At 43.5% G+C, this 21,206-nt stretch overlaps 1 protein-coding gene across 7 annotated transcripts in view; it reads right to left on the bottom strand.

Annotated features, from left to right (window-relative positions):
• The window catches only part of Fam214a (family with sequence similarity 214, member A), a 79,602-nt gene that overhangs the window by 21,032 nt on the left and 37,364 nt on the right, over window positions 1–21,206 (bottom strand). For all 7 annotated transcript variants that reach the window (NR_153342.1, XR_001778884.2, XR_379417.4 and 4 more), the window contains 4 exons: window positions 6,988–7,172; window positions 4,947–5,149; window positions 4,350–4,475; window positions 971–2,786 (listed from right to left, as the gene is read on the bottom strand). Coding sequence is in view for 4 of the 7 variants with exons in the window: in XM_006511126.4 (XP_006511189.1) it covers window positions 971–2,786; window positions 4,350–4,475; window positions 4,947–5,149; window positions 6,988–7,172 (2,330 nt within the window). In the remaining 3 variants the exon portion in view is untranslated. The remainder of the gene's footprint in view (window positions 1–970; window positions 2,787–4,349; window positions 4,476–4,946; window positions 5,150–6,987; window positions 7,173–21,206) is intronic.

Below are 21,206 nucleotides of genomic sequence, written 5' to 3'. Positions count from 1 at the left end.
CAATACGTTTTTGTATACTTTTAGGATATAACTTTTTATTTAAACAGCATGCTAAATGTCTATGAACTATGCAGATCAATTATCATTTTCAGAATTATATGGCTTATTCGGTATGACTCAAGGACTAAACCATGAGAAAAGATCCAGGAACTGAAGATTCTGAGTACCCACTTAGTGCAGCTCCTACCATCAACCTACATCATGACCATGAAGCATCTGTACCAGGCCAGGGCTGCCTGCAAAACACACGAAGCTCACAGGAGCGTCTGCCTGATTCCCGCTTCTTCCCTACTGATTGCTTGCCATACTGAAATAAGGCAACGGGAAAAATCCAAGTGAATGAGGATGTACACATCAAAACCCTGGACTACATGAGACCTGAGAAGGGGTTAAAGGATCAGCCACTGGGGATGACAGAATTCCTAGTATGTCCAACCCTCTGGGCCTCCGTTTCCCCCATGTGTCCTACCTGCTCCCTGGTAAAATGCCAAGTTCTATAATCATTTGACATAACTGAGAGGAGCCAGGAAAGAATGCAGAAATCAACACACACACACAGACACACACAGACACACACAGACACACACACACACACACAGCATTCGTCCCTGTGTCCCCAGGACAAATACAAAGGCTAGGTGCTTCTGAATGGCAGGAAAAGGTCACACAGCTTTTAGACTGTTGCTGAAAGGTTGAAATGACAGACCTCACAGAGCCTTGACAGTTTTGCTGCTGTAATCATCACTTTTAAAGAAGGGACCCCACACTGGATTTTAAACCATGTGACCCATGATCCATTTCTTCTCTTACCTTGTGTTGACTTTCAAGAGGGTGGGTTATTGGCAAGAATAGTGATAGTTCTGTAGAAGTCTTACCACACCACACTGGGTACTCTACAGATAACAGGTACCCTTGGGCCTTCATAATCACATTCCCAGTGACTCCAATTCTAAACTATCACGTTACCTACCAACATGTCTGCGCTGTGCAGCCTCTCGCCTGCAGACAAACAGTGCTTTACGCTGTGAGGTTTTCCAGCACCTGAGTCCCTTTTTGCCTCCTGCTCAGTTTTGAGTCGGTCTGATACAGTGCTTCCGGGACCCTCATTCTCTTCACTGAGGTCATTTTCTGTGCCAACCCGAATGCTTTGCTCACACGTCTTGGATCTTTTGGAGTCTTTACTTGAACAATTAGTTTTGTTCTTGTTCAAACTGTCAGGCATTTCCAGCAGAGTCACTTTTAGTTTTGAGTCAATACCTTTTGAATCATCACACTGGAGATGACGGAGAGATCCTGGACTATGCTCGTCGTTGATTTTCTCCGTACATGTATTTGTGCAAATCTGTTTGTCAATACTGTTGCAATGCAAACACTGTTTCTCAGTTTCATGGCTCATTTCTTGCTCCTTAAGTTGTAATTTACAAGATGTACTTTCCAATCTGCTAACCAAACCCAAGCTGCTTTCTTTGCAGAGAGCTGTGTTAGAGGAAGTTAGTAAGCCAGCAGCCTTGTTCAGCAGCTCCTGCCTGGCTGTGGGGGTGATGCTATCAGGATGGTTCTGATGCTGAGTTCTTACTTCAGGTTTCAAAGGCTTTTCTTGAGGGCTGTATTTGAAAGATCGCAAGCATTTACTAGGTTTGAGGCTTTCCCCATCACCTCTGTCTCCCAATAAGGACACTTCTGTATGAGACACAGAGACAGAGACATTCTCTCTGCCCTTCTTCAACAAGGTTTTGTCATCAAATGAACTCCTGAACACTTTAGAAGGAATGGAATTGGAGTCGTGCTTGCTGAATGCAGGCCGGGGAATGTGAGCTGCGGGGTCGATGTGTTCTAGGTGCTGTGCAATCCTGGCTATGACGTCCTGCCGCTCCTGGAGTAAAGAGCCAATCAGTGGGTTCGCCTCCCCAGCAGGCTGGCGAGGGTACAGACTGTGAGAAGTGCAAGTTTCTCCTGGCCTGGTTTCTGACTTCTCTCTGACTTTCCCCTCCCTGCTGTCTCCTGGGGAGCCAAACTCTGGACTCCCAAAGGAGACAGAGAATGCTTCTTTATATCTCCTCACACACCCACTTTCCTGTGAAACTGGGTGAAGCTTTGGGCTAAGTGACGTGGACTCCTGGGTGTTAAAGGGGAGTTCAGACATTCTAGAGGAGCTGGGGTCACAGTGAATCAAGTGCTGAGCAATCCTGGCAATGACTTCTTGTCGATCCTGAATCAAGGAGTCCATTAAAGGGTTAGGTTCCCCTACTGGCTGCCGAGAGCTCTGACAGCTGGAGACACTGGAATCGACCACAGGCAGTGATTTGAACGTTCTCACTGACGCCTCCTGTGACCTCACTTCTCCCCCAGTGCCACTGAAGCCCAGGACACTGGCTTGAGGTGCCCCCTGGTCAGACTTGCTGCCTGTGCCTGGGCAGAGCCTGACATTTCTAATGGCTGCAGTGTACTCGGGAGGCATGCCACTTCTGACGTGCAGGGCACTCACGGGTGCCATGGTCCATGTGTGCTTGCTGCATAGGCTCTGTGAGCTGCTGGGACAACGGTACTCCACCTCACCAGGGCCATGGTGCTGACAGGCTCTAAGCTCCTGTTCTTGAATTCTCTTCTCATACAGACCAATGTTAGTATGAATACTACAGGTCAAAACCGGATAATGAGCTTGTCTGGGTAAGGACTGAACGCTGACTTTCAAGGCCACATTGTGAGAGACATTGGGGACGGGAAACACATGCTCAGTTGGAGTCTGTGAAAAACTCCACTGCAGGTCGACATCCGCAGCACTGATTCTAGAGACAAAGAACACAGATCAGTCATAAGCTGCCCCTCTGTCACCCCAGAGCACTTTAAGGCTACAAAGCAGTTTTATCTCTGCATTAAGTACCACCAAGGTCCACTTTCAGTCACTCTATCTTGTATGTCACCGCTAAAAGCAACACACATGGCACAGACGGTTGAATTTGGATGAGGGGACTGTTTTCTGTAATTTTAGTCTTTAAGACCAAATTTTATAGCCAGATGGTAATGGAGTACACCATTGATCCTAGCCCTTGGGAGGCAGAGACAGGCAGATCCCTAAGTTCGAAGCCAGCCTGATCTACAGAGCAAGTTCCAGGACAGCCAGGGCTACACATAGAAACTTGGCCCCCCAAACAAAAACAAACAAAATGATAGAGTTTCATTCTGTAGCCCTAGATGTTTTGGAATTTACTATCAGCACAAGTTGGTTTCAAACTTGCAGTGATCCTCCTTCTGTGAGATTACAGGAAGGAGCTACAGAAAACACCAAAGGCTCAAAAATATTATGAACTATTTATATTTGCCAAAATAGAAAACCAAAAGTACCAGGCAGTGGTGGCGCATGCTTTTAATCCCAGCACTCAGGAGGCAGAGGCAGGCAGATCTTTGTGAGTTTGAGGCCATCCTGGTGTACAGAGTGAGTTCCAGGACAGGCAGGGATACACAGTGAAACCCTACCTCAAAAAACCAAAACCAAAACAAAACAAAGAAAATCACACACTCATGCACACGCACACGCACACAAAGAAGAAAAAGGAAAAAAAAATGATGCCACAAGGCAACCAAAACAACCAAATAAACAAAAAACAAAGAGAAAACAGGGCTTTGTGTTTACTATTAAATAAGCTGATTCTGCTTATTGAGCAAGACAGTCTAGAAGACTATTTCACCTGCATAAAGAAACAATTAGTTGCTTGGCAGCCTGCATATTTCTTTATGCACACATATAAACACACACATGCATACAAGAAGTCACACACACATGTGCTTCTCTTCCTTGTTTGCTTGCTTCCTCCCTCTCTCCCTCCCTCTCTCTCTCCCTCCCTCCCTCCCTCCCTCCCTCCCTCCCTCCCACCCTCCCTCCCTCCCTTCCTAAGACAAGCGTTTGCTATCTTGCTCAGGTTCAAAGCCACTGTCCCAGCAATCCTACCCCACGTCTGGAATAGTTGGCACTGTGAGCACACAGCATTAAGTCCAGCAATGTTTATATGTTTGAGATAGAAAACTCCAGAGTATCACTAGCCCAGGGGACCTCAGTCCCCACTTTACGGCGGCATTACGTCCAGCTCAGCTTCCTGAGGTAAAGCTGAATGTTCTTTAAACAGTTTTGTCCACCAAATGTAACCCACCAAGCCATCTTAACAAGATACAGCTCAACAAGACTATTCATATATTTCCCATATAATATACTCTCCTAACTTGTTTTGAGAAGAATTTCATCCGCGTATACTGGTTTTCATTTATAAATGAAGGAAAAATGCTTTTGACAGGCTAAACACCACACAGTAGGCTGACTATAAACTGACCCTTTCCCCCTGGACAAACATACATACCTGTAAAGAATGTTTCGTGGAATAGCACCATGAGAAACACTCAGCCAAGCACTTAACTGAGAAAAAAACACAAATGATCTGACAGCCAGCAGAAGTGCCTTCTCTTCGATGAAGCGGTCACCATTCCTAAGGGAGGAAACACAGCTGAGACTGAGAGACTGCATTTGGAAGAGGAAAGAGGGGACAGGCGTCTCTTGGGATGTGTACTCTAAGAGCACCTACGTGAATATCCTAATGTCATTTGGTGTCATAATTGCATAGTGAACCAATGTACTAAGTATCTCAATTTTACCACATAAAAAAGGGGAATTCAGTTGGGAATGGTGGCGCATGCCTTTAATCCCAGCACTTGGGAGGCAGAGGCAGGTGGATTTCTGAGCTTGAGGCCAGCCTGATCAGAGTGAGCCCCAGGACAGCTAAGGCTACACAGGGAAACCCTGTCTCGAAAAACCAAAAAGAGAGAGAGAGAGAGAGAGAGAGAGAGAGAGAGAGAGAGAGAGAGAGAGAGAAAGGGGGGGGGTGTTCAGAGACATGATGCAGTGGCAGGGTAAGGTGTAGGAGGTCATGGAAAACTGGAGTCCACGCTGAACAACTCACTGTCGGGGAACTGGCTCCAAGATCCACCTCTCCAGTAACAGTGCGTCTTGCTTAATGGCGGGATCATTCAGATCTGCCCCCTCTGTACTAGGCCCCTCGTCACTGTAGCAGCAATCCGGCAGGAGCATCACCTCCACCATGATTGGGAGATTATTTTTCCACAACAGTGTGACCTCAGATCTGGTTCGTCTGGCTTGGCGACACTGGGAGAAAAGGGAGATAAACAAATGAATATTCTCAATAACTGCCTTAATTTTGTATTTAAAGTTCAAAACCATAATTGTAGATATCTGCACAAGGAACACAGCATACGCAGTAGCACTTGTTCAGGCTTGGCTGCCTCTTCTCTTCCCAGCACCCACATCGTGGCTCACAACCATCTGCAAACCTAGTTTCAGGGGATCCACTGGTCTCTTCTGGCTTCCATGGGCACTTGGCATTCAGGTGAACAAAGACATAGAATGAGGCAAAACCCTCATATATATTAAATAAGTGTAAAACAATAGAGAGCTCAGCAGTAGAGGACTTGTGGCATGGTAAATTGCTGGGCAGTGGTGGCACATGCCTTTAATCCGAGTATCTCAGCGACAGAGGCAGGTAGATCTCTGTGAGTTCAAGGTCAGCCTGGTCTACAAGGAGAGTTCTAGGCCAGCCAGAGCTACACATAGAAACTCTGTCTCAAAAAAAAAAGAAAAAAAACAACCACATACCTTTAATCCCAGCACTCGGGAGGCAGAGGCAGGCAGATTTCTGAGTTCGAGGCCAGCCTGGTCTACAGAGTGAGTTCCAGGATAGTCAGGGCTACACAGAGAAACCCTGTCTCCAAAAAAATCAAAAACAAAAAACAAAAACAAAAAAAAAAACAAAAAACAAGCAACAGGAGCTGGAGTGGTGGCTTAGCAGTTATGAACACTGTCTGCTCTTCCAGAGGTCCTGAGTTCAATTCCCATCAACCACATGGTGGCTCACAACCATCTGTAATGGGATCTAATGCCCTCTTCTGGTGTGTCTGAAGACAGCCACAGTGTATTTACATATAATAAATAAATAAATCTTAAAAAAAGAATTTCATAAATTCATAAATTGGATGGATCTGGAGGATATCATCCTGAGTGAGGTAACCCAATCACAAAAGAACTCACTTGATATGCACTCACTGATAAGTGGATATTAGCCCAGAAACTTAAGATACCCAAGATACAATTTGCAAAACACAAGAAAATCAAGAAGAAAGACCAAAGCAAGGATACTTCATTCCTCTTTAGAATAGGGAACACAATATCCATGGAAGGAGTAACAGAGACAAAGTTTGGAGCTGAGACTAAAGGATGGACCATTCAGAGACTGTCCCATCCGGAGATCCATCCCATAATCATCCTCCAAACGCAGACACTATTGCATATGCCAGCAAGATTTCGCTGAAAGGACCCTGTCTCTTGTGAGATTATGCCAGTGGCTGGCAAACACAGAAGTGGATGCTCACAGTCAGCTATTGGATGGATCATAGGGCCCCCCAATGGAGGATCTAGAGAAAGTACCCAAGGAGCTAAAGGGGTCTGCAACCCTATAGGTGGAAAAACAATATGAACTAACCAGTACCCCGGAGCTCGTGTCTCTAGCTACATATGTAGTAGAAGATGGTGTAGTCGGACATCACTGGGAAGAGAGGCCCCTTGATCTTGCAAACTTTATATGCCTCAGTACAGGGGAACACCAGGGCGAAGAAGTGGGAGTGGGTGGGTAGGGGAGCAGGGCGGGGGAGGGTATAGGGGACTTTCAGGATAGCATTTGAAATGTATATGAAGAAAATATCTAATAAAAAATTGAAAAATAAAAAAGAGTCCATAGCTAAAGGAAAGGGGATGGCAGCATAGAAGACTACTGTGGAGTGGGAGGCAGGAGGGCTTCCAACATCGCCTCAGCTTAGGGAGTCACCTGGAGCACTTCCAAGCCACATTCAAATATAAAAATCACCATGACAGAACAGCAGGGAAGAAGACATCAGAGCACAAACAGCAATGGAGCCTGGTCCGGTCCTCACCTGGGCCAGCTTGTCGCTGCATTCATGTCTGGCCGTTCCTGGGAAGCGAGACTGCGCTGGAGGGCAGTGGAAACTCTCTGCACGGCCTTTCACAGAGCACTCCGGGGTTCGTCCTTCAGTTATCAGCAAGGCCAAAGAGACCAAGAACTCCTCTGCGTCATATTCAAAATACTCATCCAAGGCATCTGGCATAAAAAAGAAAATTCTTCATTGTATTAAGAATTCCACCACTTGAATTAGTCACATTTTTTTTTACAGTGTTGCTGTTTATCTATCATTATGGGACTGAACCCAGGGCCACATACACACTAGGTCACCGTTTTACCATGCCAAAAAGTGTTCTACAACTGAGCTATATCCATAGCTCATTAATTTTTAATGAATTAATTGTTTGGAGATAGGGTTTCATACAACCCGGGCTGGCCTTGAGTTCACTGAGTGGTAGAGGTTGGTCTTGAACCCCTAACCTCCCTGTCTCCCACTCTTAGGTTCTGAGATTACAGCACCATTCCTATCTACTCACTGAGATAAACCTCTAATCCTAAAGTACTCAACAGGATTCCATGACAGCTGGGGGCAACACTCACAGCACTCAGGAGGCTAAGACAAGGATTGTTGTAAGTTTGAGGCCAGCCTAGGCTACACAGTGAGTTCCAGGCAACTTTTGGTTATACAACACCCTGTCTCAAAGAAGCAAAAACTAAAAAAACAAAAACCCAAACCATCACTGCCAATGACAAAGCCTTTCTCAGACTGAGGGTGTAGCCGAGACCTAAAAGCCCAGCACTGAGGGGGTGGAGGCAGGAAGATGACAGCTGACACTTCAGATGGGGTTCTACTGGCATGAGCATCACTAGTTCTAAGTACGAGGTCCAGATAAGCTCAGTCCTCAGGGCACTGATGGATGAGGACTCCTGCCTGCATCTCACAGGCAATCGAAGCAAGGGGAGGGAGCTGGCACGTACTCACCCCAGACAATCTGCAATTTGGATATACAATTTGGTTCCAGAAACCAGGCCCTTAAACCACTGTAATAATGCTGTTGTTCACCATGACCATAAAAATCTCCTATTACATACTTTTGTTTCTTAAATTAAAATGAAAGTAATATATATCTAACACACACTTTTGTTCATTTGGTATTTTTGTGATACAGAATTATTTCTGGAAATAGAACTATAAATTATAATAATGAGCTGACTGGAAAAGAGAGGGTCTCAAATCTCCTTTGGGAATGAAATTAGATCATAAATCGAGGGGTATTTACAGAGAGGCCGAGAGACATACGATTATCCATCATTGTTCCTACCTTTACATTTTTTGTTACATTTTACTACTTTATTTGTGCATGTGCATGCGTGTAGGCACCTATGGAGCAGGTGTGTATGCCACAGTGCAAATGGAGGGTCAGAGGACAAAATGGTTTGTTCACTATGTGAGGACTGACCTCAGGTCATCAGGCTTGCTGGCAAGCACCTTCACTAGCTGAGCCATTTTGTTGGCCCCTTACTTTCTATCTTTTTAAAAAACACGTTTTAACTTAATCTAGTAGACCACTTTCCTTCTCAAACGTAGGCCTCTATTTTTACTTAACTAGAACTATGGCGTGATCTATTTAACCAATCCTATACTGTTGGATGTATAGGATGATCCAGTTGCTTTCTAAATAGATAAAGGAATTTTTATAAATATGTTTGAAAACTAATATGCTTGAATACTCAGCTTAGTGAACTCACTAAGGCTGGAATAAACTCACAAATGAACAATTTTGATTCATGTTAACGAACAGGCCTCTCTGAAGATAAAACAATATTATCTTAAGTTATCTTTTTAGCAATCTCCTAGGTTTTTTCCCTGGCCTCTTTCCCACTTTACTCTGAGGTTTCAGTGCCTGGAATCTTTCTACTACCTTGGCAGGCTATAGAAATAAGTCAAACAGCATGTGCAGCAGCCCAGCCAGACTTGGGAAGGACACTCCTCCTCCATCCCTCTACACAGAGCTGTGTGCTGCCCAACTGCACTGGGTTTTTCCAGGGTGCAAAGGCAGCCACGTGTGTGCATGGCAGGTTCTGGTGCAGTCAGAGGCTCTGCTCACTCTGCGTCCTCAGGAAGCCTGTGATCTCTCCTAGGGCTTTCCCTGAGCTACTTCTAACTTAACTTTTTTCCCTTTTCCCGTTTCCCTTTTCCCTTCCCCTTCTTTCCCCTTTCCTTCCTTCCTTCCTTCCTTCCTTCCTTCCTTCCTTCCTTCCTTCCATTTGTTAGGTTTTTGTTGTTGTTTTAAGAATTTTTTTCTTTCTTTTTTTCTTTTCTCTTTAAAGACAAGTTCTCACTTAGTTTGGGCTGGCTTTAAACTCACTATATAGTCAAGGCTGTACTTAACCTTCTGGTCTTCCCGCCTCTACCTCCCAAATGCTGGGCCAGCTGGCCATGACCCAGCTCCACTGCTTCTGAAGAGCAGAGATGCATAGACTCTCAGGGCTGAAAGAATCCTGAGAAAGTCAAACTCAACCTCCAAATAAGCTCTCAGACACTACCCTGGGAACTGTCACAGCCAGTCCTTGCACATCTAGTGACGAGGTGACCTATTTCATCTGTGGCTCTTTCCAAGTGTCTAGAGCTTTCACTATGCCTAAGCTGCTTGCTTTTCTAGATGAAGTGGGCACCAGTCCAGAGCCTCGAGAGCTCGGCTCTCCAAAGCCCCAGCCCAGCCCCAGCTCCCAGCCAGACTGTAAACAGTACACAGAGGCTGAGGGACGCTGCTCCATCTCCCAACCTAGTGGAGATCTGTTTTACTGAAGACCCACTCCACTATAATCCTCAGGGTACAAAGGTTTGGTTATATCTCTCCTTCGGTGGTTGGCTTCCTAACGAATGCACTTCTAGACCCTCAAGCCCGATGCTCAGGCCAGAGCTGCCACAGAGCCATCCGCTTTAGCTGGATGGACAATGTGGCGTGAACTCTGCTTTGGATGCTGACGGAGTCCCAGGTCAACTCAGCTTCTGCAGCTCCCCAAATAGTCCCTCCATCCCAGACAAAGTCCTGTGTAGAAAGCTCGTGTCCTTCCATTCTCTCTCCAGTGCAGCAGGCAGCTTTCTCCTCTCCCTTTCCTACACCCACAGGTTTGTGAAGAATGCCCCGTCTATCTGTGGAAGGCCTCTTTCTGACCTGCTCTCGGCACTGACCTCTTCCTGACTTCCTTCTCTTCCCAGTGCTTGCATAAGCCACTGATGCAGTGAGCAGCTGTTGCCAGACACTGGCACGCAACCCAGAGTCATGCCTTCCACATCCACATGGACCCATGTCACCATTTCTTATGGACAGACAACCTTCTCCAAAATTGGGGCACTGACTAGGAGAAAGGAAAGGCTAAAGAAACCAATCAGCACTACAGATGAACTAAGTCAGCACTACCATGCTGACAGCCCTGAAGCACGCGGAACCATCTGTTTCCTCACAGTGAGTATGTATCTTAACCATGCATCCCTGGAACCCACCAAAATGTGAGCAAAGAAGAACAACCGCCCACACTTGTTCTCTAGTCTCCATCTATACAACATGCACACACACAAACATACACGTCCACTCTATCTCATGCACAATGCACATATACACATGGTATTTTTTTAAAAAATTACATAAACCTTAAAAAATTATATCAACACATGATTATGAGAAACAGCCACAATAAACGTCATGGATTGACTTCATTTTTGTTTTTGTTTTTAAGATTTGTTTGTTTTTGATTTGAGACACAGTTTCTCTGTGCAACCTAGGCTGTCCTGGAAGTCACTCTGTATACCAGGCTGTCCTTGAACTCACAGAGATCCACCTGCCTCTGCCTTCCAAGTGCTGGGATTAAAGGCATGTGCCACCAGTGGACAGCTTAAAGATTTAATTTTTAAAGTTAAGTACATATGTGTGAACTGTGTGTGTGGATGTACAGGTAAGCGCTGGTGCCTACAAAGCTGGGTGCCCTGAAGTTGGAGTTGTGACTGACCCAGCATGGGTCCTGGGAATTGAACTCTGACCCTCTGTTCTAAACTACGGAGCCACCTCCCTAGCCCCATAACACAACTCCTTTATTTCGGCTTCCCCCTTATTAATCTCTATCTCTGTATGTTTGTGAGTGCTCACATGTGTGTGAGGATGGAGGTTGGTGCTGGGCGTCTTCCCCAACTGCTCTCTACTTCTTGAGGCAGGCTCTCTGGCTGAACCTGGAACACACTGAGGGAGTGTAACTCACCTGAGAGATCTGCTGTCTCCACCTCTTGAGTTGGAGCTGCAGGTGGCTGTCAGGCCTGCCAGGCTTTCATGTGGATGTTGGTGGTCTGAACTCTGGTCCACATTTGTGGCCAAGTATGTAACTCTCAGAGCCAGTTCCCCAACCCCCTTTCCTTTAATAAAACTGACTTCAGACTGCAGTCACAACAGTTATTTGTAAAAAAAGAAAATTTTTTAGAATATTTCCATACACATAAGGGGCACAGAATAACTATTAATTAAATTTAAAATAATACCATTGGACACTACTTCCCTCCTTTGTGGGTGAGAAGAAGAAATTTCAAAGTCATTTGCCCAAGCTTACATACATTATCATCAACTCTGACTTATTTTTATTTCAGAAAAAAGATTCAAAGGCAATCAACTCAACGTATGGTGTGGATTCTAGAAAGCTCTCTGGACAACTAGAGAGTTCTCTTGTTTCCTTTCTTTCTTTCTTTCTCTCTTTCTCTCTTTTCTTTCTTTCTTTCTTTCTTTCTTTCTTTCTTTCTTTCTTTCTTTCTTTCTTCCTTTCTTCTTCCTTTCTTCCTTTCTTCCTTTCTTCTTCCTTTCTTCCTTTCTTCCTTTCTTTCTTTCTTTCTTTTTTAAGAAATAAGGTATTATTTAAGAAACCTGCAGCTTGTTATGGGTTCTGCTGGTTGCATTATTTCTATTCAATTTCACTTGGTTTTGTTGTGTGTGTGTGTGTGAGTGTGTGTGTGTTGCATGTGCCCGAGTGCACGCTGTGTGTGCCACACCACATATGTAAAGGTCTGAGGGCATTTTCTAGAGTCAAGTCTCCCCTCCTCCTGTCCTTTTGTGGGCTCTGAGGATCAAACTCATCTGGCGGTGCATTTACCTGTAAGACATCTCACCGGTCCTCTTCTGTTGGCTTCAGATAAATGATACTTTAAAGGCTAATTGTATGCACAAAGGGTTAAATACGATGCCTAAATTAGAATTAATTTTGAACCTGGATTATTACAATGTGAGAGTTGGTACAAAGATGTAAGCTCCAGGACTGGGCAAGCTGAGATGATCCTTTCCTCAGTGCTGTGCAACAGATGCAGGGTTCCAATCACGCTACTGAGGTGGTCAAATACTGAGTCTCACCCCCAGCCAATGTAATCAAAATTCTTACCTCTGAAACTTCTGAAGAAAACAAAGTCTTTGTCCTTTGATTTTTGGCATATCTTGCTATGGTAGAAACTTAGGTTTGTTTTTAGTTAACAGTCAGCTATTAAATAACAAACCCAGCACAGTCGGTAGACACTTACTTTAAAACACTCTAACTGTACTCGTTCAGAGAGTCAGGATGACTTCCTTAGTGGCCTTTCTGCCAAAGAACTAGAGAGTGAATTAAACTATTCTTTTCATGAGTGTTTGCTTTCTGATGTATTTGTCTGCCTGAAGAAATGTCATGAGGCATGTTCCTTAAGAAATGAAGCTGGGGGATTGTAGAGCAGGCTCAGTACTTAAGAGCACTGGCTGCTCTTTCAGAGCACCCAAGTTCAAATCTCAGCACTGACATAGTGGCTCACAACCACCTGTAAATGTAATTACAGGAGTCTGATGGACTCTGAGGACACAGGCTGTAGGTTGTGCACAGACAGACATGCAGACAAAACACCCACACACAAAATAAAAATAGAAATGAAGCTAGAGTATACTCAACAAAACTGAAAGCCAAAGAGAAGTAAAATCATGTAAAGAACTTTTAAAACAATGTTTCTTCCCTCTTTTGCTGCGGTGTGGGGGGTGGATGGATAAGCTCTTTCATTGTACTCCAGCTTGGCTTGAACTTGCTATATAACCTAGCTTGGCATCCAACTCCAAGAAATCCTCCTGTCTCAGTCACAAAATTGTCCTTTAATTAATACCTGCTTTGTAATTATAATGAAAAGATTCACTGGAGAATGCAGTTTTACACAAAAGGGCAGTAAGATCCAAAGAGTTCAATTTTAGGCAAGTTCAGACATGTTACTTAGTTTCTTTGTTTCTAATGGAGGAATGATAAAAGTTAGGAGAGAAAGACCTTATCTGTCCTTGGGGGAAAGTAGGACTTTCCCACAGGCCTCCTTTTCTCTCCAGGGGACAAGCTGAAGGGAAACCTTCCCCCTTCAGGAAACTGTTAGCCTCTGGGCAGTTTCCATCCAAAGCAGAGGAAGAGGGATAGGGGTTACTCTCACACTAAGTTTGGTTTGCAAACTTAGGGTGGGCACCTCTTACAGGGAAATGGGAACAGATTTCCATGCTGAGGCGCAGGAAGAAGCAGAGTTGAGCAGTCCCCATTAATGAGGGGAAAAGTTACGAGAAGGGAGGTCAGGGTTTGTCTCCAAAACAAAGCAAAACATACACAGCAAACCTGAGACAATTCACCTGCAGAAGGCATGCATGACAAGAGATGTGAAAGCAACCATCCTGAGACAATTCACCTGTGGAAGACATATATGACCAAAGATGTTAAAGCAAGCCCTTCTGGCAGAAGAAAACTGCATTCTCTGGATCCACTCAAATAGAGTGGAAGCCTCAGAAGTGCAGATACATGTAAATGATTTACTTTTAGGCTAGCATGGTTGGTTGGTTGGTTCAGGGTGTTTTTTTTGTTGTTGTGGTGGTGGTTGCTTTTACATTTTTACTTTGTATATGAATATGTATGCACATGTATTCCACGAAGTATGAAGGTCAGAGGACAGCTTTCAGGAGATAAGACCCCACTACCATGGAGCTGAACTCAGGCTGCCAGGCTTGAAACGAGATGCCCTGACCTCCTAGCCATCTTGCTGGCTCTATTCTCATTTGTAAATCAGTTTTTTTCTTTTATTCCCTTTTGTTTTTTGAGACAGTCTCAGTATGTAGCTCAGGGTAACTAGAACTTACAGTGGCTCAGGCGAGCTCACGCAATCCTCCTGCCTCAACCTACCAAGTACTCAGATCACTTCTGTCGCCACCATGCCTAGATTTACAATAAATTTTATTTAGTTATTTATTTTATGTATATAAGTGCTATATCTGAATATACACTTGCACGCCAGAGGAGGACATCAGATGGTTGTTAAGGCAGCTCCAGGAGATCTGATGTCCTCTTCTGGTCTCTGTGGACACTGAATTCATAGGCACAAAACCACACAAACATGTACACAAAATAAAAAAAGTAAAAAAGTACTTTAAAGACATTCATTAGGAGATATGACTCAGTGTTTATGAGTGCTGGATGCTCATTTAGAGGACCCAGGTTTAATTCTTAGCACCTACAGGTTGGCTCACAACAATCTATAATTACATTTCCAGGGTATCTTAGGCCCTCTTCTAACTTCTGTGGGCACCAGCACACACGTTACACAGGCACATGCATGCACACACACATCTTTTTTATAAAAAAAAAAAAAACCCATTGTGGTGTTATGGGCTTGCAATTTTAGTGTCAGGAAGGCAGAGGAGATAGACTGATATCTAGGACTTGTAAGTTCTGGACCAGTGAGAGAGCTTGTCTCAAAAAAAGGGGAGGGGGAGCCAGCAGCTGAGGAGAGCCTGAACACCCCAGGTTGTCTTTTGGACTTCATACACTTGGGCATACCCCACCATACACACACTGTGGGATCAAAGGCTCTTGCTAGATTACAGTACCCCCTCAATAGTCAACTTCCTAGTCACAAACCCGCAGGAAGTAAATCCATCCTGTCTACCCCACAGGCTCTCATTATCTTGCCCAGGCCAGCCTGTAGCTTACAATTCTCTTGCCTCAGGCTTTCACGTAGCTGAAACTAAGCTGTGTTCCCCCATGCCAGACTAAATGTGTATTCTTTTAAAGTTAAGGATTCTGATGGCTGGGGAGAAGACTCAGTAGCTACAGGACTTGCTGGCAAGCCTAATATTCTGGGCCCCTCACAGGTGGAAGGAGAACTGATTTGCACAGTCATCCTGAGACTTCCATATATGCTCTGTGGCATGGGTACCCATGCATCTACATACACATTCACATGAACCCACACAGGTAAATGTGATAATTTTTTTCAATTATGAAGTCTGGGATATTGTCATAATAGTACAAAATAACTAAGATGGTTATCTTGACTTTCTGGTAATTTTAATAGTTAACCATCCAACTAGGTATAGTTGTTATAATGATGAGAAATGACGTATGGAAAGCATTAAAATGGCCTCACTCAAATGAAAAAGAATCTGTTCTGTGGCAGGTTACATAATGAAATTTAGATAAAGATAGGGAGAGCAAGGATATAAAGACTAAGAGACAGAGGGAAAATAAAACCCACACTGAATCCATTGAGCCCAGTGTCATCTGCCACTATCTCCTGCTCCTACCCTCCTAGAGTGTAGTTACACTCCACACTCTAACCCTGCACATGCTCAAGGAGCCAAGACCAAAAGCTCTAGCTGTTTTCTTTCCCATGTTCTTCTATGGTTGTAATCTCTTCCAGAGTAACTACAACAGTTCCATGGCTGGGCTCTCTGCTTCTAGTCTCCTTCTGCTCCTGTCCATCCAGAATTCTCTAAACAGTGTAAATGTGATTGTTGGGTCAAACCTCCACAGTGCTTCCTACTATTTACATTTTAATGGCCACTTTCTGTTCTTTAAGAAATACCCTAAAACCACTGACTTCAGGCATACAGCATGCTACTAAGGCTGATCACCAAGGTGTTTCTGTCTCCCGCACACAGGATGTTCTAATGAATCAACCATAATTACTGCAAATGAGTTTTCTATTTCCAGTCTTTATGCTTTTTTTTTTTCTTGCTGTATTATGGTGGCTAGTCAGACAACAACAGTACAGAAGTAGCAATAGTGAACATCTTACTTCTGACCTTGGCAACAGAGTGTTTAATAGTTCACAACTAAATGTAATAACTATAATTTTCACACTGTTTGTTGGGTCAAGAAGGTCTGTTTATAAAGTTATCTTCATTTCATAAATGCTGTGTAAACCAGAATCCTCAAGGAGATGGCATCCATTCTCTCATACTGCCGATGTAGTTTATATCTTTTGTCTTGCTTGAGACAGAGCCTCAGTATACACCCCAGGCTGGTGTGGCCTTGAATTCTTCTGCCTCAGCATCCTGAGGGCCAGGATTACAGGGCTGCACTATGATCAGCTGGCTGTGGACTAAGCTCAGGGCTTTGCACGTGCTAGGCAAGTACTCTACCCCGGAGCTTAGTCTCCAGTCCTAGTTAAGCACTTAACCGACACAGTACCCACAAATGTCTTCAGTGTCTAAAAACAGAAGAGGCTTGCTGGTGCGAGAAGAGGAAGGGTTGCACCTTAATACTTGATACTAGACTTGTATTGCAAGCAAAGAGCTATTAAGCAACTAGGGAAAGGCGTTTTTAAAACGACTGACATTCTCCAAGTCTGTTGTGAATAACCTTTCTTTTATATAACCTCCACAGCCAAATTTCTTGGGCAAAATTCCATGGTTTAGAACAATGAGTATTAAGTTTCTGTATTTTGGGGAAATGTTAGAGCGAGCATCTTTAATGAGCAGCACTCCATGCTGCACATGGCCATCCGGTATTCTACAAATGCAGTGGACTAGGAACCACCACCAGTATCCGCCTGTTTAGTTAAGGGCTTCCCTGCAGCATGGAGCTATGAAACAGCTGCTCTCTTCCACTGACACTGAAGAGCACGGCACTGCTCTCTGCATTGGCTGTGGTTTTACCGCAGCTTTAATGCTGCTAAAGGCTGTAGCCACGGATACGTACATACATCCTGGATGTCAGACACCATGATATAGACGATCTCATTTAATCTCACAATGATAGTTATACAGCAATATGTGAAGGTACGTGTGCCATGGCCAGAGATGGCTCAGCAGATTAGACCATGAGCTGCTCTTAAGGACGATGAAGTTCTGTTCCCAGCCACCATGTCAGCTGATGCACACACCATCTCAGCTCCTGGGATCCCACACCTCTCACCTGCATAGGTACCTATGCTCACATATACAACCCACACACAACCCACACATGAACATACAGCTCAAGATAAAATTAATCTAAAACATGTGTACCAAGCTCACAGCACAGTCACAGTATCTACTCCAAGAAGAACCCATTATATAAGTCATTAATATACAATTACTGTTGCTACTCCATCAAATCTGTAATGTCATTAATAAGATATACAAACATTTTATGTTTCACCAGTTAAAAAAATAATCCTGCCAATTAAACTATTGTGTTCCTTCAAGACTCATTTAGGAAGTGGAGGAGATGTGCCTGTCAAACCAACCAAGCGTAGGAAGGGAAGTGATGGATTTCTGTATGACTCTCATTTACATGCAATATAGCATGATTGACCAAAGCCAAAGTAAGCAGTCTCCTAGCTGAGTGTTTTTCAGCTCCTTCTGAAAATATACCCACATTTTTAGAGAACCTACTGAGCCAGCAAACCTTTTATCTGAAGAAAAAAAGAAATAGCTGTAGATATAGATGCTCATAAGAACAGAATTCATTATGTTTGTGTAGATGGATGGACATAGTCATAAACAAATGTATAGACAGACAGACAGACAGACAGAGAAATAGGCGCATTATGTAACCCAGGGTAGACCTGCACTTCCAGTCCTCTTAGCTTAGTCTCTTTTTTTAGATTGATTGATTGATTGATTGATTATATATATGAGCAAACTGTAGCTGTCTTCAGACACACCAGAAGAGGGCATTGGATCCCATTACAGATGATTGTGAACCACCATGCAGATGCTGGGAATTGAACTCAGGATCTCTGGAAGAGCAGTCCATGCTCTTAATCTCTGAGCCATCTCTCTAGCCCTTATCTCAGCTTCTTGTCTGCTAGGATTACAGGTGAGCACCACCCCATTCAGCTCTTAGATTTATAGATTTCTAAGGAAACTGTGTATCTGGACCAAAATTAAAACAAAAACAAAAGCCAGTCATCAGAAAGTGTGTTTACTACAAATCAGGACAGGGTGCACACAGCACTGGGACAGTGGCTGCCCTGTATGAATGAAGACCAGGGTTCAATGTTCTTGGATCCACCAAGAATAACGACAAATTATGGTTTGGTGGTTAGGATCCTGACAGCAAAGAGTCTGAGTCTTGACTGTGCTTTAGGTTATGTCTGCTTAAAGCTTGTCTTCCTAAGAAAGACGGAGGCAATATCCAGCTTATAGCCTTGTTCATTTAAAAGGTAAAGCACGTTGTCTGTACATGCTCATGGCATACATGCTATTATGTAACATGATTCTGCTGAGACCTAATTTTAGAAGACACTTTGGAAAGTTTGAAATCTCATGTTTTGAGTTTTTGCAGCACATGGAACAAACTGGAAATCTTTAAAACTACAAACAGGGTCTGGGCAGGTTGCTCAGAGGCAGAGCTTGTGATTCAAAGCAAGGTCCTGAATCCAATCCTGAGAACCCAGATGAAAAAAAACAATGACGCAATAAAATCAGGACTCCATTTAAGACTAAATATGCATCTTTTAAAAAGGTTTCCGAAGAAATTTCAAAGTGCAGCCACTGTAGAATAATGTTTACAGATTCAGAACTCCTTAATTTTTCTTTTAAACATTTATGTGTGTGTATGTATATGTATATATATGTGTGTGTGTGTGTGTGTATGTATGTGTGTGTGTGTATGTATATATATATATATATATATATATGAGTGTAATGCCCAGAGAGGCCAGAAGAGGGAATCATATCTCTTGGAACTGGAGTTATAGATTATGAACTGCCCTACATGGCTGCTGGAAGCCAAACTTGGGTCCTCTGAAAAAGTATCAAGTGCTAGTAACCACTGGGCTATCTCTCCAGCCCCCAAGAGTCCCTGCTCCTTTTTTTTTTTTTCCCATTTTTTTTTCAAGACAGTTTGTGTAGCCCTGGTTGTCCTATAGCTCAGTCTGTAGACCAGACTGGCCTCCAAATCAGAGCTCTGCCTGCCTCTGCCAGAATCCCTGCTCTTAATGCAACCTCAAAACCAGGAAATGAGAAGAAAGTGACAACTACACAAGGGAGTCCCAGAGAGTTCTGTACTAATGAAAGGCCCATCCTTGTTGTTTGTAACACAAACCTACATAGATTCATTAATAACACACAAGTGAGGAGCAGGAATTTCTCAAACTGGATTGCTTGACATCCTGTGGAGCTGACAGTGTCTTTCTCTTGAAATTAATAATATAATTTCTCTTTCAAAGAAAAATAAAAGCCCAGCACAAATCTACCCTGAGTCCTCTAAGTGTCATAAACAACTGCTGCTTCCCACGTCAGCGCCAGCCACATTCACTGTGATTAACATTTACAGATGGACCACTCAAACTGCAGGATTTCAAAAGCTTGGTAGACAGGGGAGCATGTAGAATGTAGAAACACAGTTTCTACATTTGTGTCATGTGCAAAATGTCATGCTGGACTGGAAGACTAACAGTTGACATTGGCCTAAGCAAATACTAAAATACACAGACAGCATCACACACACTCTCAACACTGAAAGACTTCTCCCTGAAACCAGACCACCCTGTGTTCATAATCTGAACAGTAACTTTATAGCTGTAACATGTCACAGTGACTTTAGAGTGTATTGGTTCTGTAGCTTTAGTTGCATTAAAACTGCTAAAGGGCCACCTTTTCTGGCCCTTCCCCATCTGCAAATCCACAAGCCTAGCCATGACATAGAACCCTCTTGGCGTGTGAGCTACCTCTCATGGCTAAGTATAGCTACTCTCATTCCTCATCCAAGAATCCTCTCTTTATACCAACTGGAAACCATTACAGAAAACTGAAACTGGATGCAATGCAGAAATTAACAGATATAGCTCCATCACAGCTTCTGTGCTTATGACTCAGGGGACATCGAAGAAGAGGGAACAGAAAGACTGTAAAAGCCAGTGTGCCAAGAGGTCTGCTGTCAAAGAGTCTCTCCTAGACGTAGCCACTGGCATATCAGTAGACATTTCAATGTGGAGGGAGGGTTTACTGGGTCTCACCCTCAGACACTTAGAACTGTTGGAAGAGGGAGAATTACCCTCTCCTAAGGATGAGCCCCTTGATTGGCTATACAATGCAAAATGATCAGCTTTGAAACCATACACACACACACACAAACAAAAACGGATTCAGCAGGTATATTTCTACATATCTGTACATGCACACACCCCAATAATAATAATCAAAGACAAGGAGGCTATCGAATTAAGAAGGGGGGATATAAGAGGGGTTCCAGGGAGAATGGCTGGGAAGAGTTGGAGGAGAAAATTGTATAATATGGGGACATGATACAATTCTATTTCAATTAAAACATTAAAATGTTAAAATCTTTGGCTTTATAATTATATGAGGGCTATGTGAATGAAAACATTTTACTAAGTCATTTTTCCACATTGTAATTAAAAATAATTTATGCTAGCCATATCAATTTTTACCCTTAGGCAGTTGTGAGAGCCTGGAAGATACCCTGAATAGGCTCAAGTCTCTACTCTTTTAAGTGATGAGAATGTCTTCAACTTCAACAAAACACTTAAGACCTTCACTCCTTCCTCTGATGTTACCTTGAGGTCAGTGAAAGTTATGTGGGGCTTTCCTAAATATATGACAGGATTCCTAATATGGTCAGATTGCTTGCATCCCTCTGAGATCCTCTATTGATATGTAGTTCCCAATGTGAGGGTAGTTAGTGTTGGGCCTCGGAAAGGTATCCAAGCAGCCTGTTTGCCCCTTTACTTGACGATGTAGCAGGATGTCTGATGCAAACGTGAGCCCTTTATAAACAATAAATCTTCTGGTGCCCAGATCTTTGGACTTCCCAGCCGCCAGAACTGTAAGCAATAATTTTTCTCTTGATTATAAATGACTTAATTTAGTGCATTTTGTTATAGTAGCTGAAATAAAATATAGTTTCTAAAACCAAGCCAAACTCCTTTTATTTATTAATTCTCCCTGTTATAACATTAAAGAAGCATAAGAGGAAGTCTAGACA

This window comes from Mus musculus, chromosome 9 (assembly GCF_000001635.26).
Source record: "Mus musculus strain C57BL/6J chromosome 9, GRCm38.p6 C57BL/6J".
Classification (NCBI taxonomy): domain Eukaryota; kingdom Metazoa; phylum Chordata; class Mammalia; order Rodentia; family Muridae; genus Mus; species Mus musculus.
This window is presented reverse-complemented; position numbering and strand designations above follow the sequence as displayed.